The sequence below is a fragment of the Dipodomys spectabilis genome, unplaced genomic scaffold, assembly GCF_019054845.1.
Source record: "Dipodomys spectabilis isolate Male_0828 unplaced genomic scaffold, ASM1905484v1 ptg000003l, whole genome shotgun sequence".
In the NCBI taxonomy this organism is placed as follows: Eukaryota; Metazoa; Chordata; class Mammalia; order Rodentia; family Heteromyidae; genus Dipodomys; species Dipodomys spectabilis.
In genome coordinates, this window is record NW_024870680.1 from 17401281 (window position 1) to 17417689 (window position 16409).

At 38.5% G+C, this 16409-nt stretch overlaps 3 protein-coding genes across 3 annotated transcripts; 1 reads left to right on the forward strand and 2 right to left on the reverse strand.

The window, feature by feature from the left end:
• The first annotated feature begins 295 nt into the window (after window positions 1-295).
• Window positions 296-1234, forward strand: LOC122116460 (olfactory receptor 51A7). Its single transcript, XM_042690103.1, has one exon. It carries the CDS (start codon window positions 296-298, stop codon window positions 1232-1234), a length of 939 nt encoding a protein of 312 aa, XP_042546037.1.
• Window positions 1235-3923: 2689 nt separating this feature from the next.
• LOC122115487 (olfactory receptor 51G2) lies at window positions 3924-4862 on the reverse strand. Its single transcript, XM_042688990.1, has one exon. It carries the CDS (start codon window positions 4860-4862, stop codon window positions 3924-3926), a length of 939 nt encoding a protein of 312 aa, XP_042544924.1.
• Window positions 4863-15098: 10236 nt separating this feature from the next.
• On the reverse strand, window positions 15099-16064 carry LOC122115838 (olfactory receptor 51G1). Its single transcript, XM_042689406.1, has one exon. It carries the CDS (start codon window positions 16062-16064, stop codon window positions 15099-15101), a length of 966 nt encoding a protein of 321 aa, XP_042545340.1.
• Window positions 16065-16409: the final 345 nt, after the last annotated feature.

The window sequence follows — 16409 nt, forward strand, 5'->3', positions numbered from 1 at the left end:
TGAATCAATACAAACAGTTCTACTTTGACATACTTTACCTGTTTGATGAAAAATGTTGAAAAATGCATATTTAGCATGCATTGTTAAAGTGAACTTGTCATGTGGGAGAATTTACAATATTTAAGACCTTATGGTAAATTTGGAAGAATATAATTGTTTCACATACCAAATATACTTCTTCAGACTACGCATGAAAGAACATTCTATCCCCACAAGATTGCATTTTGTTCAAAAGCATGACTGGATTTTGTTCATGTGATTTCAGAGCTGGCTTTAAATCTCAGATTCCCCACTCATGTCTGTTCTTAACAACTCTGAAGTGAAATATTTTCTTCTGACTGGGATCCCAGGACTAGAGCATGCCCATATATGGATCTCCATTCCCACCTGCTTCGCGTACCTGGTTGCCATCCTGGGCAACTGTACCATTCTCTTTATCTTAAAGACAGAACCTTCACTTCATGAGCCCATGTATTATTTCCTTGCCATGTTGGCTGCCTCTGACCTGGGGCTGTCTTTCTCTTCCCTTCCTACCATGCTGAGAATCTTCTTGTTCAATGCCATGACAATTTCCCCTGATGCTTGCTTTGTTCAAGAGTTTTTCATTCATGGATTCACTGTGATGGAATCTTCTGTGCTTCTAATTATGTCTTTGGACCGCTTTCTCGCCATCCACAGCCCTCTCAGGTACAGGTCTATTCTAACTAGCAGCAGAGTGGCTAAAATTGGAATTATCTTAGCTTTTAGAAGCCTAATTTTAGTGCTTCCATTTCCCTTTACTCTAAGGAGACTAAAGTATTGTGAAAAGAATCTCCTTTCTCATTCATACTGTCTTCATCAGGATATCATGAAGCTGGCCTGTTCTGACAACAAGATTAATTTCATCTATGGCTTCTTTGTTGCTCTCTGTACTATGTTGGACTTTTCACTGATTGTGCTGTCTTATGTGCTCATCTTGAAGACGGTACTCAGCATTGCTTCTCTGGCAGAGAGGCTGAAGGCCCTGAATACCTGTGTCTCCCACATCTGTGCTGTGATCATCTTCTATGTGCCCATCATCACCTTGGCTGCCATGCATCGCTTTGCCAAGCACAAAAGCCCTCTAGTTATTATCCTTATTGCAGATATATTCTTATTGGTGCCACCCCTGATGAACCCCATTGTGTACTGTGTAAAGACTCGCCAAATCCGAGAGAAGGTCTTAGGCAAAGTAGTCAACATCTGTCTCAGATAATAATTCGAGTATGTAAGAAATAAATTACCAACTAGGAAATACTTAATGGAACTGTTTTATCTTCAGGGCCATGGTGGTGTTGAACTATCTAGTGAACCATCTAGTGAAGAGCCAGGCTACAAGATTTATATAATAAAGTTGGGAATACAATTTACCCAAGATAGAACAAAATAATTGGGCACTCTGACATGATTCATTGAAGTTGAATGAACATTTTAAGAGGACTTGAAATAAAACTTATGTGACTGACCAATTAGATCAGAGGCATTTCTTAAAGAATAGAATTTGAGTGAATAGATTATTGTGTAATTAACATTTATTAAAATTAATGCTACAGTGTGTAATCTCTATGCCATCAAGGAAAGACAAAAATCAAGGAGCATATATTACCTAGGAAGAATGTTCAATTTGTAAAAAAAAAACAAAACAAAACAAGAATATCACTTGGCAAATACTGAGTGACATTTTTTTGGATAAAACAACTGAATCAGATTTATTCGTATGTAGAGGAGAATTGCAAGTCTAAATTTAGGAGATATTAGAAATCTTATTGAGTCTGTAAAAATATCTAACATGACACATCTAATTTTAATAACAATATGCTATTATAAAACCTTCATATAGTCTGTAATCCTAGCTACTTAAGAAGCTGAGATCTGAGGATCAAGGTTCAAAGCCAGCCCAGGCAGGAAAGTCTGTGAGACTCTTATTTCCAATTAACTACCAGAAAACTGGAAGTGGCGCTGTGGCTCAAGTGGTAGAGCACTCGCCTTGAGCTGAAGAGTTGAGGGACAGGGCCCAGGCCCAGAGTTCAAGTCCCACAACTGGCTGAAACAAAACAAACAAAAAACCCAGCATATAATTTATAAAAAAGTCACAGATTCTGCTAAGTAACTAAGAAACTAATTTTAAACAATATGATTTTCCTACTTAGTCATTTTTTTGTGATAGTGTTTTCCCTGGGCATTTAAAATAAAGTGAAGCTGCTTTAATACATTTTCAAATAAAATTGTATAAAAAGACATTCTCAATAAATTTTATCTATATCTTATCTATCAATCTATCATGCCTTATTTCCTATTATTCAATATTGACTTTTCTCTATCACCTTACCTAACAGCATTCTGTCTTACATTTCTGCAGAGAAATACAAATGCAGCATCATCCTATTAAACTTATACCTAAATCTTTGGGCATTGTGTGTGTGTTTTTCCAACAAGCATGTGTTTTTTTTTGTACTTTTACATAGCAAAGTCCCATGTATTCACAAAAAACAATTTAAGAACACAGTCCTTTGTTAGGCTTTGCATTATGTCCTTACGGTGTCTGGACAACTATCACTGAAAGACAGTAAACAATCAGCACCTCTTGTCACCCAGACACTTTCTACTTTGAGGCTTAGCTCCACAACTCCTTTAGAAATATAGGCCACTCTTTCCCTTTAGGGTTATTTCTAGGTTCCTTTATCCATTTGCCAAATGTTCTCCATGGTGACAATTAAACATCCAGATGATTTTCTGAATGTACTGTCTCTCCCTCATCTCTGTCTCAGCATTGAATATGTTATTCTAGATTAAAATACATTTTTATCTACTCTCCCCTACCACATGTCTCTGAGATATCTCAAATAATTTTATTAAGATAGGCTTTCTTCTTGAAAAGCTATTCCTCATCAGATGATATTTTTAAATAGCATTTAACTGCCTTTTCCTCTGGATAATTCAAATAACAACTTATCTTCAAATTGAGGGTCTTAACATTTTTACTTTTATTCTGGTTTGCATTTGTATTGGTCTCGTAGTAGAGTTTACCTGCCTCTTCTCTCTCTCTTTCTTTTTTGTTGGTCATGGGGCTTAAACTGGGTGCTGTCCCTGAGCTCTTCAGCTCAAGGCAAGTGCTCAGCCACTTGAGCCACAGTGCTGCTTCTGGTTTTCTGTTGGTTTATTGGAGATAAGGGTTTCATGGACTTTGCTGCCCGGCCTGACTTTGAACTGTGATCCTCAGATCTCAGCCTCCTGAATAGCTAGGATTACAGGCGTGAGCCACCAGTGCCAGACCCTACCCCTCTATTTCATCTTGACTGTCTGCTAGAAAAAAATGGAAAGATGGAAGTGGAATAATCTGAAAGTTTGCTCACTCACTGGGCTCATATCTTAGCTGAACCTGCTGTATGAAACTTATAGTTTCCCCATTTGGCCTTGGCTTCCTGTCAGTACAATAGCTAAACAGCAAAAGCAAATGTTGTACAAGATAGACAGGAATACTGAAGATATGTGTACATCACCAGTGAGAAACATGTAATTGTCTATGATCTAACCTTGAGATATTTCTGGGTTTATTTCTACAACGTTGACTTCATGGAGGCAGTTACATAGGCCTACTTGGTTATAAGAGAAGAAAAAGTCTATGTCTTGACATGGAATGGTAAGCTTCTGGGACTGGAAATACTTGAACAGAAAACAAGACTAAGAATATCTTTAAAGACATTTTTGGAAAATGTTCTGTATCATAGTACACTGGATCTCTCCTAATCGGCCTTTATAAAGTATGAATAGTGTGAAAGCTGCCATTTGTTCATCCTTGTCTACAGTTGTAAACAAATACCTCTTCTCTTCCATGCATATCCCATCTTATAAAGACAGAAGTGTAAAACCACTCAAAGACAGTCATGTCTCCAAACTTGATCTGGTCAGGAACAAAAAGCATGAGCGACCCGATCTCGGATCTGTTTTGTCTTCACACTATAGACAATGGGGTTCATCACAGGAGGGACAAGAAGATACACAAAGCCCATGATCACCTGCACCAGATGGGGTGCCTGCTTCCCGAAGCGGTGGATGACAGACAAGCCAATCATGGGTGTGTAGAAGAGGAGCACAGCACAGATATGGGAAACACAGGTGTTCAGAGCTTTGAGCCTTTCAGCCCTGGAGGCAATAGACAGCACAGTGTTGAGGATGAGGGCATAGGAGCAGAGGATGAGCAGCGAGTCCACACCCACTGTGGACACAATGACGAACATGCCATAGATGCTATTGGCTTTGATATCTGCACAGGCCAGTTTCATCACTTCTTGGTGGAGGCAATAGGAATGGGAGAGAACTGGAGAGCTGCAATATGGGAATCTTTTGAGCATAAAAGGCAATGGGAAAATGAGTGCTACACTACGGGCCAGGGAAGCCAGACCGATTCTGCCAATGACTGTGTTGGTGAGAATGGAAGCGTAGTGCAAGGGACGGCAAATGGCCACAAACCGGTCAAAAGCCATAGACAGGAGCACAGAGGACTCTAGAAAGGACAAACAGTGAATGAAAAAAAGCTGAGCAAAGCAGGCATCATGACTAATATCTCTTGCTCCCACCCAAAAGATGCCCAGCACTGTGGGAAGGGTGCAAAGAGAAAGCCCCAGGTCAGTGAGAGCCAGCATGGACAGGAAGAGGTACATAGGCTCATGGAGTGAAGGCTCAGTTTTAATGATAAAGAGAATCGTGCAGTTGCCTAGGATGGAAATCAGATACATGAAGCACAAAGGGAAGGAGATCCAGATGTGCAAATGCTCAAGCCCAGGAATGCCACTCAGCAGGAAGGTAGAGGACATGCTGCTGCTGTTTCCTAGGTATCCCAGCATCTTTGTATTTCACGGAGAAGGGATGATTTGACTTCCTTCCAAAATCTCACAATTAATTCTGGAAGTGTTAGTGATAGTCCCTGGAAAAAGTCTGAAAACACAAAGAAACAAAGATTAGAATCAGGTAGGTAAGTCCATAACCACTCTTCCAACAAACAGCTTATTTCAAGTTTTGGACTCAAGTTATTCTTATATCTTTTTTTAAAAAAATATTTATTTTTGTATTGTAAAGGTGATATGCATAGGAGTTACAGTTACGTAAGTCAGGTATTGAGTACATTAATTTTTTTCCCTCTCAACCCCCTTCACCACAAGTTGTATAGTTCATTTGTAACACAGTGTCTAGTAAGTATCACTGCTGAATTGATTCACTCTTTGTCCTACCATTTCTGAGCTTTCTCCTTCCCTCCCCAAATCAAATAAACTTATATATAAGACAATGGGTACATAAATCAAACACAATGACAAAAGGGAATAAAAAGAACCAGGAACAATACAATGAAAAACCTCTCATTTCCATTTCTTAGACTTTATTTCAATAAGCATTATTTTATATGATTTTATGCACATAGCTATTGGGCCCTGGTGATCTTCTCCTAAGAATATCCTCCTTTGGTCTTCCTGTGTGAATGTTTAGAGAAACATTATTAATCTTATTATTTTAATGAGGAACAAAGACATGAAATTGTAAAAATGATTTGCTTAGGTTATGCAATATTTAAGAGTTTACCCAGTGAGGTGGAAATCCTCAGCGAGATCTTTTACCTTGCGCCCTTCTCTGACCTTTGTATCAGTTCTCCACCCTACCCTGTGCACTCTAAAATTTGTTTGGGTGAGGTCTTGATATGTTTGCCACACTTGTATCAGGCTAATTGGTTCAATAAATTTTCTTTCTTTAGCCTCCTGAGTATGTGGGACTGCCATGGTATGTCTGGAGACTTAGGTATTAGGTTCTGTCAATGGCAAGCATTTAGGAGAGGATCATGTAGGAGAGTGATTCTGTCTCTTGCCAAGTTGGGTCAAGTGTGCTGTATTCCACCTCTGAAGGCCACAGCTCTTGTTGGGGATCTTTATTTCTTGGAAACTTAACTCCTTAGATTCTAGTAATTTTTGTATTTGCTCCTTCAAGGTAATAAGCAAGAGCATGTGTCATGATCTGCTCAACATATTAACTTCACCTGTCTCTAATGAGTAAACCGTCAGTGTACACTCTCCATATATCTTTCTTCTGCTAGGCCTCTTGCTAATGTTTTAGTGTTTCTTTTACTATATATAATTTACCATTTTCTGTTCCTTGAACCAACTTTCTTCTTTTTTCCTTCCTTCCTTCCTTTCTTCCTTCCTTCCTTCCTTCCTTCCTTCCTTCCTTCCTTCCTTCCTTCCTTCCTTCCTTCCTTTCTTTCTTTCTTTCTTTCTTTCTTTCTTTCTTTCTTTCTTTCTTTCTTTCTTTCTGTCTCTCTCTTTCTTTCTTTCTCTCCTTCTTTCTTTCTTTCTTCCTTCCTTTCTTCCTTCCTTTCTCTTTCCTTTCTTCTCTCTTTCTCCTACCTTCTTTTTAACTTCATCAACCAAATTAACCCAAGGGCTGTCCTTCTCTTATCTCCTGCTCTGGTCTTACTGACAAAGATATCTTGCTGCTCAACATAGCTGGTAAATGCTGTTCACAGAACTACAAGGAGAACTGGGAGGGCTATTATGGCTATCTCTAAAGTTACTTCCAATAGATAAAATGAGAAAGCTTTAATCTTTTATTTAGTCAGTAACTGACATGTCGCAAAAATCTAGAATCCAACTGCAACAGAACTGAATAGGAGAACTGAAGCATTATTAGCTATAGTCTCATTATCTATCACAAACTGAGTTCATGAGACTCCATAGAACAAGGAGCAATGATTCTGTTAGTTCCCATTCTTCTTGGCTGAGGAGACAAGTCCCTGTGCTATGTCAGATGCAACTAAATTTGAATTCCAGAGTTCCAGAGTGGAAATCTCTTTCAAACCCTCTAGAATGTTAATACAAGGAGAAGACAAGGCCTTTCTTTCTTTATCTTTGTTAATCCAGAATATATACTATGTCTTGGCATATGGCTCATGTTCAGTTTCTTTCATAAGAGGCAATTTTATTTAGTTAATTATGAATAATTTGGCATATGTTTTATCTTCTTTAAATCTCCACTGATGATCTATTAATAATGGCACACTATATTAGAGTAAATGGAGGGTTAAAGAAAATTATTACTGTGCTGGGTGCTGGTGAATTATGCCTGTAATCCTAGCTATTCAGGAGGGTGAGATCTGAGGATCACAGTTAGAATTCAGCCTTGTCAGGCAAGTCCATGAAACTCTTATTCCAATTAACCACCAAAAAGCCAGAACTGGAAGTGTGGCTCAAATTGTAGAGTGTCAGTCTTGAGCAAAACAGCTAGAGGACAGCACCTAGGCCCTGAGTTCAAGTTCATTTGCCAAAAGAAAAATAAAAGAAATATATTATTCTAAGATCAAGGAGATAGTAAATAGGATTTTAGCTAACAACAAACTTTTCTCAGAGTCTGGGCTCTAAAATGCTGTGGATATTCTGCTCACATAGGTAAGAATTCAGTGACAAATAACAGCAGTTAGTATAAAATCAAACTCTGACAAGCCTTTAAAATTGCTGACTAGCTATAAACGGGTGGTAATGGATGTAGTTCCATTGTAGAAGGCTTGCCTTGCATGTGTTTGATTCCCATTAGCAGGGAATAAAACTGATTAGAGAAATAAATATGCACACATTTTTTTCTCCATCTAAATACCAGAGACATTAACTGTTCTTGCCATGAACTCACGTTCCACTTGAAGATTGCATTGGCTCCAAATTCTGCTGCTGCTTGATCATATTATTCACTAAGGTGAATTCAGAAGAGTTGTGATAAACTTGCTTGTTAGGGCAAGACGAGTTCCAATGTGGTGAGTATAACTAAAAACATAAACAAAAACAAAAAACCCTGAAGACAGAAGTTACTTTGGATGTTAAAATGAAGTAGGATGTGAAAATAGTAAGAAATATAATTTTTAGTGAACATCAAGTATTTGCCAGGCACTATACACGGGACAGTCAAATGTAATCATATTAAGACCTCACAAAAACCTTGTAAGTTATTACCTCCATTTATAGATGTGAAATGAGAGGCTTCAAGAGTTTGATAATACAACTGAGGACAAACAACCTACAGTGAGATTCAAATTTAAATCTTTGGACTTTTGCATGTTCATAATAAAAATTTTAAGTAAGATAACTCATTTCAGCAGTTGTTTTAACAAAGTATGAGATAGGTAGAATTTAAATGACAGATATATACAAAGGTTTGGGTCACTTTGGAAAGCAGTGTGAAGGTTCCTCAAAAGACTCCACATAGAGCTCCCCTATGACCCAGCAATCCCACTTTTGGACATTTACCCAAATGATCACAAACAAGGCCATACTAAAGCTACCAGCACAACTATATTTATTGCAGCATTATTCACCATAGCTAAGATATGGAACCAACCCAGATGCCCCTCAGTAGAAGAATGGATCAAGAAAATATGGTACATATATACAATTCTATGCCTCCATCAGAAAGAACAACACTGCCCCATTTGTTAGAAAATGGAAAGACTTGGAAAAAATTATATTAAGTGAAGTAAGCCAGGCCCCAAAAAAACATAGGTCCCATGGTTTCCCTTATTTGCAATAACTAGTATATGTGTAGGACAAGCAGAAAAGTTCAAAAGCTATATACATATGACCATATAAGATGATGCTAAATGAAATGAACCCCAAGGCAGAGACACAAGTGGTTTTATCTTTCTTGTTGTTGTTTTTAATGTACTTATAATGTACATTTTTTGTTTCTTTTGTATGTTCCTCCCCGGTGGTATAAACCCTGTTTTCATTGTATTTTATTCCAGTACCCTGCATCTTGTATATACATTTTTTTAATTTGGGGAGGGGAAGGGAAATAACAAAATGCTTAAATAAGGATATAGCTTGACCCATTATAACAATGAGATGTATAAGATACTACATTAAAAAAGAACTTTACAACTGGTGGGGAGGAGTTAAAGAGATGGGGAGGGAAGGGGTGGTAGGGGAAAAATAAAGGAGGAGGTAACAATGCTGGATAGGAAATGTACTCATTACCTTTCTCATGTTACTGTAACCCTCCTGTACAGTATCTTTACAATAAAAAATATACAAAAGGTTTTAGATTATACCTTTTGTTTGTGTTAAGCTGAAGATAGGCTCTATTTGGCATTACAATTGTGCCTCTCAATGTATAAGAGGTAGGACAGAAGAAGAATCAAAGAGAGAAAGATGAGGGTAGTTTGGCAGAGGGAACCTAGAAAAGGAAAATCTAGAATAATAAAATCAGGATTCTCTCAAAATCTTTTTTTGTTGTTGTTGGTTGTAGGGCTTTGACTCAGGGCCTGGGCACTGTCCCTGAACCTCTTTGTGCTCAAGCCTAGGGCTCTACCACTTGAGCCACAGTGCAACTTCTGAAGTCAGAATTTTCTTGGGAATGAGCACATATAGTCTTTTTGATCTAGAGATTTTAGTAAGATAGTATTGTAAGTCCTATTATTGAAAGCTTGTCCAAGTATTAATTTTCTTTTTGTAAAACCCAAATAATGGGCTGATTTTTCATTTTATTATTTCCTTTGGTCATGAGCATTACCTGTAGAAAATACTCTGTCCAACAGAAGTAAAATACACATTCTTCTAAAGCACAAATTCAGCATTCTCCAAGATAGATTCATTAGGTTACAAAACAAGTCCTAATAATTTATGAAGTCTGAAGTTGTATCAGTGTATTTTTAGACACGGAAGTATAAAACTAGAATCCCAGAAACAATGGAACCGTTAAAAATATGTACATATTAAGCCAGGCGCTGGTGTCTCATGCCTATAATCCTAGCTACTCACGAGGCTGAGTAGCCAGCCCCAGCAAAAAACTCCATGAGACTCTTCTCTCCAATAAACCACTCAGAAAACTGGAAGTGGTGCTGTGGCTCAAGTGGTAGAGTGCTAGCCTTGAACTGAAGAGCTGAGGGACAGCACCCAAGCTCAGAGTTTTAGCCTCACAGCTGACCAAAAAAACAAAGAAAAACAAAAACAAAAACAAAAAAGAACTTGTACATAATAAAAATCATACTCCTGAATAACCAGTGTGTTATGAAGTAAATGTTTTCAGACAAAAATAGAAATACAAAATATAGAAACTTACTAAAGCTGTAAAAACAAGTAAACTCTACAAAATAAACATTATACCACAGTAAAAAGCAAAAAAGGAGAACAAATTAACCTTATAGTTAGTTATTAGAAGTAAAGGAGTAAAAAGCACAGAGTAGGGGCTGGGAAGGTGGCTCAGTGGTAGAGCGCTTGCCTTGCATGCATGAGGCCCTGTATTTGATTCCTCAGCACCACATAAGCAAAAAGAAAAAAGCCGGAAGTGGCGCTATGGCTCAAGTGGTAGAGCGCTAGCCTTGAGATGAAGAGCTGAGGGACAGTGCCCAGGCCCAGAGTTCAGGCCCCACGACCGGACCCAAAAAAAAAAAAAAAAAGCACAGAGTATAAAGAAACGAAATAAAGACTAACAAATATCAGCAAAAATAAGTTGTTTTGAAATGATTTCTAATGGGGGAAAATTTCATTGTTCCTGACTAGTACTGAAATAATTGCTTAGCGTTGGGTGGGATGAGGGTGTACATTTCTATCCAATTGCTCTGCTTGGAGACATTTTTTCTGAAAGGAGTTCAGTAAGTGCAATGGCTTTTGATTCAATTGCTTAGACTACATGATTATTCAAGGAAATATTTTTATGTGACAGATACACACACACACACACAGTTTTTTTTTTAACCAAAGGTTTAGATTGCTTCTGACCCTTCTATATTTTTTCCCTTGTGAAAAAAAAAAAGAGCTCACAAATCTATTAGCCTTTGCCTGGGAATAAGTGGTAGATGGTGAGCCTGTAATAACCAAATGCATGTCATGTCATCACCTCCTGAGTCCCAGTATTTCTGCTGTTTACCATATAGAATAAACCTCTCTTGACAGTAAATTAAGTCAGCAGATGGTTGTGAGAAAGCTATTGTCTTTCTGAGCTAGTGCTAAGAACTGGGATCATGTGAAGTAAGGAAGAACTTATAACAGCTGGCCTCTTCAGCATGCACCCTTTGTAGCTTTTTATTGTGGCCAAAGCCCCTCATCTCCAACTGCCTACACAAAGCTTTGGGATGAGTGTTTTGGACCTCCTGTTGATTCCACAATGAATTCCAAATTCCTGCCTACTGTATCACATCATCACATACCTTGGTCCAGAGGCTGCAGACCTCACAGTGAGGCAGAATAATGCTGAAAATAGAGGCCAGGATGGGTGTGGAAAGACTAGAGAGTGAATACTTAAATCTGTGATTTTATGCAACCACTAGAACCTTGACTGGGCCCCTGGGCCTCATTAACTCAGACTGTAGGGATAAGGGAAAGGGAAGAAAGGAGAGAAACCTTGTGAGCTGTCTGGGTGGGAAGTTCAGGAAGTGCCATGCACCTGTCCTTACTACTGCGCAAAGATATGGAGAAAAATTTCCACATTCTCCTTAACTTCAGGAAAGCAGAATGGATGTTGTTTATATTTTATTTATGTGTGATATAGTGTCTTAACATTTATGCTCTTTGTATGTGACAGTGTGCATGTGGTATTTAAAAAATGTTTTTGGTAGGTAAGTCCAGAGAATAAACAAGATGTGGTATCACTTCAGGTAGAATCCAAAACAGTTGATCTTACAGAAAAGAGTAGAATGTCCTCAGCACAGGCTGGGAATAATGAGGCCCAAGGAAGACTAGTGAGAAAGGAGTCTCTTTGGAATGTGGATAGTTTCTTTGGAATTGTGGGTATTTTCTCTTAGAGCCTCAATCTAATAGTCTGGTTGAGTACATTCTGTATACAAGTGTGATGAGACAGTGTTTTACATGTTTTATCCCCAGACAACCTGCATCAGAATCTCTGTGATGCTTGTTAAAATACAGAATATGGTATCTTCATAGATAGTTATTTATGGTTATGTTATTTATGGTCATTATAGAAGTTAGGCATTTTTCTTATGGGATGCTACAACTCTGGCCACAGAATTTTCAATTTCTTTTGTGATAAATTATACATCTTCATGTTTAGCCTACAATCATTCCAAATTACAATTACTAACTAAATTAGTATTTCTACAATTTATTAACTTAATTAGTTTCATATGGAGGCTTAGTTTGACATGTCTATATATGCATACAACCTAGTTTGACCCCCCCCTTAGCCACTCTCCCTCAATCCCCTCCTACTTCCCAAATAAATCTCAAGTCTCATTGTTCCATTAATTAATTAATTTGTTTGTTTGTTTATATTTTATTATCTTTAAATAGTTGTACGAAGGGTGCTCAATTCAATGTGTCAGTCTGTGAGTAAAATGTGTCTTGCTCACTCTCACCCATTTTATCATTCTCACCTTTTCTCTACACAAGTACACAAAGTATTTTGATCATATTAACCCACCTTAATTTTAAGGCTGATCTAAAAATAACATAGATTAAGTAACATTAGAAGTGTTTTATTTTCATAGTTCTGAAGGTTGGTGAAATCCAAGATGGCAGGATTGACAGGTTTGATGTTTTCTGAGGCCTCTTGTCTTTGTTTGTAGCTGGTCACCACCTCCTCACCGTCCACACACGGACTTTTCTCTGTGTCTGGCCACACGGGCTTCTCTCCACATACGCTAACTTCCTCTGCTTATAAGAAAGCCAGTTTTATTAGACTTTGGCCCTACCATTTTTTAAACTTAATTACTTCTTTAAGACCAAACACATATCCAAGTATGGGTACATTTTTAAGTTCTTGCAAGGAAGGAATTGAGGAGAGGAACAACCCATAGCCTACTTACTCATAATCTTTTCACCCATTCATTCATGTATCTTGTAACAAAAAGATACTTTGTATACAATGAAAGGATATCTTTTATTTTTATCCCCCAGTAATATGTATTTATAGTCGCCAAGACCGAGTTCTCAAAGGAGAAAACTAGTATTAGATATGTTTGGCTAGGTTTGAATGAAAGAAGAGAGAAACAACACAGCCACACACATAATTTTACAGAATGAGAGGATTAATCTCTTTACATCCTTAATTAAATAATAGCAGTTGATTTATATTGCAAGAAAGGCAATGTTGTCTGCTTTATATCTTAGCCATGACAAGTTTTTAGGTAGAAAACAGACTATGTGGGAAAACCATAGTTCACAAAGTCAAAAGTGCACAGTGTTATAAAGTTCATGTTTGGAGGTTTATTAGATTTGTGATCAGCTCCTGGTCAAAAACATCCCTACTGGTGGACTCTAGAAACAATGAGTAATGAAATTCTCATTTGAAGAGAGAGAAGTTACTCCCTAGTGTTTTAAGGACATCATGATTACTGAACAGGGAGAAAGTGTGGAATCTGCAACAATCTCATAGTGATTAAACCACAAAGGAGCCAGTGTAAAGGAAGAGTAGAAATCTATTAGTATGCATGTATATATGATCCTACGTATTTGAAAGATTTGAGCTTTGTCTTACTGGATATTCATATCTATATGTGATCTTGTGAAGTTATACAAGTATGATTATTCTTATTGATTTCTTTTTATTGCTTCCTCACAGGGATAGAAGAGGATCTAAAACTGATTATTGCTTAATCTTCTTATCATGGTGAAATGTTACATCTTTGTGTTTCTCTGCCAGTGGATTCCTTTTTGGTATCTAGAGTTAGGCTAAAATAATGAAAGGAAAGATTTCTGAGCCAAACTTTTTGCCTTCTCCTGGTTTTAGGTAAAGTCCTCCAAGAGGATGCATCTACCTACATGAGAGTATAAAGTCTTGTACTTTGTTGTTATGTGTTCCAGTGTATGTGGTAATGCACAGAAATGAGTCCATTAAATGGCCAGTTATATTAACTGAAATATGGAACTTGCAGGGAAGAATTAAAACAGTGTATTTTCCCCAGTCTGACAAAATGAATACCAGGAAACTGGCATTGAAAAGATGGGGGTGGGTGTCTCAAGGTAAGGAGGAATTGGGAGAAGAATGAAGACATAAAATTCTGTGCATGTCCTATGAAATTAAGAAAACAGAGAATTTGGGTTGGGAGGGAAGGAGAATGAGGAAAAAGGTGACATTGATCAAGATGTGTTGGAGTTATAAACTGGTTTGTTGAATGGGAACTGCTTTGTAACAACTATCTATAAAGATAATAAAAAGATAATTAAAAAGTAAACAAAACCTGCCCTGGTTAATTGGATCACATGTACCAATACAAACAAATATGGCACAGTAAATATATACACACACAGAAATTTAAAAACATTAAGAAATACCAGCAACTGTCTGTTTATATGTGCATATGTGTGTGCACATTGTTTGGTATTGCTACATACAGATGAGAGAAACATCTTGTAAAGAAATAAAACAATGTGCATTTTCCTCTACCATTCCACCTGTGTAATATATAGTGACTAAAGAAAAAAGTGAAATCCTTTCACTAGTTGCTGAGATGATGAGTTGATAACCCTTTAATTTCCTCTTTTGAGGATTATCTATGTATATTTTTGTATTGTTTCAATCATATTCATCTCCTTAATCTAGGTCAACAGCCTCTTTTCTAATTGCCTTTCCACAAACTAGGATATATGCTTCTTTTTCTAATATTGTGAATGTGACTGGCTGGGGTAAGTGTGGATATGTCAAACTAGGTTATAAACCAAGAAAAACTGTGATTATAATAATGCAATGAACTAAATTAAAATATACATTTAAAAAGTACAATCAATCCATTGACTAGGGGGATGGAAAGATAAAACTTATGTCATCTTTGGATTTTGTGTTTTAAATAATGATAGGTAATATTTATTGAAGATTGTGTATTTGCAAAAAGCACTGGGTTAGAGATTTACATGAATGTATTCTTCAGAAACAAAGATAAAGAAGGAAGTATTATAATTATTTTTGGGCTTATCCTTCAACTGAGAAAACTGCAGCCAGGCAGGTAACTCTTTCAAAACCATCTAGGCCCTAGGAAGCATACTTTTATTTTTACTTTTGCTCTCCTTAACAATTGAGAGCATGCTTTTCCCCTGTTGCACAACTGAAAGCAAAAACAGTTGCGGGCGATCTATGGCAAGCCTCCCTCCATTCCCCCTAACCTAATCCTGATGGAAACAGCTCAGTGACTTTACAAATGCAAACTTCTTCAAGATCCTTTGGCGGATTTGCTTGGTCTTGATGCTGTAGACAATGGGGTTCATGAGGGGTGGTACCAGCAGGTACACATAAGACATGAGGAGGTGTACGATGCGGGGCAGATGTTCCCCAAAGCGATGCACGAGGGACAAGCCGATCATGGGGATGTAGAAAAGTAAGACGGCACAGATGTGCGAGACACAGGTGTTGAGCGCCCGCAAGCGCTCTTGTCGTGAAGCTTTGCTCAGCACCGTGTGGAGGATGAGGGCATAGGAGAGGAAGATGAGCAACGAGTCCACGCCCACCGTGCAGGCCACCACGAAGAGCCCATAGATGTGATTGACAAGGATGCTGGAGCAGGCCAGCTTCATGATCTCTAGGTGTAGACAGTAGGCATGCGCCAGCACATGGGAGCGGCAATACTGGAAGCGCTTCAGGAGGAACGGCAGGGGGAGGATGAGCACGACGCTTCTTAACACGGAACTCAGCCCCAGCTTGATAATACGTGCTGGAGTCAGGATGCTGGAGTAACGCAGTGGGTTGCAAATGGCCACATAGCGATCGATGGACATGGACAGTAGAACGGATGATTCCACTAGAGACAAAGTGTGGATGAAGAAGAGCTGAGTGAAGCAGGCTGGGATGCCAATCTCTCTGGCGTCAAACCAGAAAATGCCCATCACGGTGGGCAATGTGGAGAGGCAGAGACCCAAGTCTGTGAGGGCCAGCATGGCCAAAAAATAGTACATGGGTTCATGTAGGGTGGCATCAGTGCGGATGACATGGAGGATGGTAAGGTTCCCCAAAATCACTGTCAAGTAGATGGAGCAGAAGGGAATAGAGATCCAGCCATGCACATGTTCCAAACCTTGGAAGCCCGTCAGGAAGAAAGTGGCTTTTTGGAGGCTACTGTTGTAAAGAATGGCCATAGATTTCGAATCTGTTTTCACCAACCTGAGATGCAGAATTGGATCCCAGGGGGTTGCCAAGGTTGAATGCTCAGTGACCTAAACATGCCAGGAGAAATGAGTCAGGAGGGGTCTGCAGGGTGTATAGGAACGAATTGGGCGCCTTTTCTACTAGCTTTTTTGGGGGGGGATCGGTGGTGAGGCCTGAACTCTGGGTCTGGGCACTGTCCCCCAGCTCAAGGCTAGCGCTCTACTACTTGAGCCACAGTGCCACTTCTGGCTTTTTCTGCTTATGTGGTGCTGAAGAATTGAACCTAGGGCCTCATGCATGCAAGGCAAACACTCTACCATGGAGCCACCTTCCCA

Excerpts from the sequence above, each read along its gene's own strand:
- LOC122116460 (XM_042690103.1), top strand. The coding sequence starts at position 296 with ATGTCTGTTCTTAACAACTCTGAAGTGAAATATTTTCTTCTGACTGGG.
- LOC122115487 (XM_042688990.1), bottom strand. The coding sequence starts at position 4,862 with ATGCTGGGATACCTAGGAAACAGCAGCAGCATGTCCTCTACCTTCCTG.
- LOC122115838 (XM_042689406.1), bottom strand. The coding sequence starts at position 16,064 with ATGGCCATTCTTTACAACAGTAGCCTCCAAAAAGCCACTTTCTTCCTG.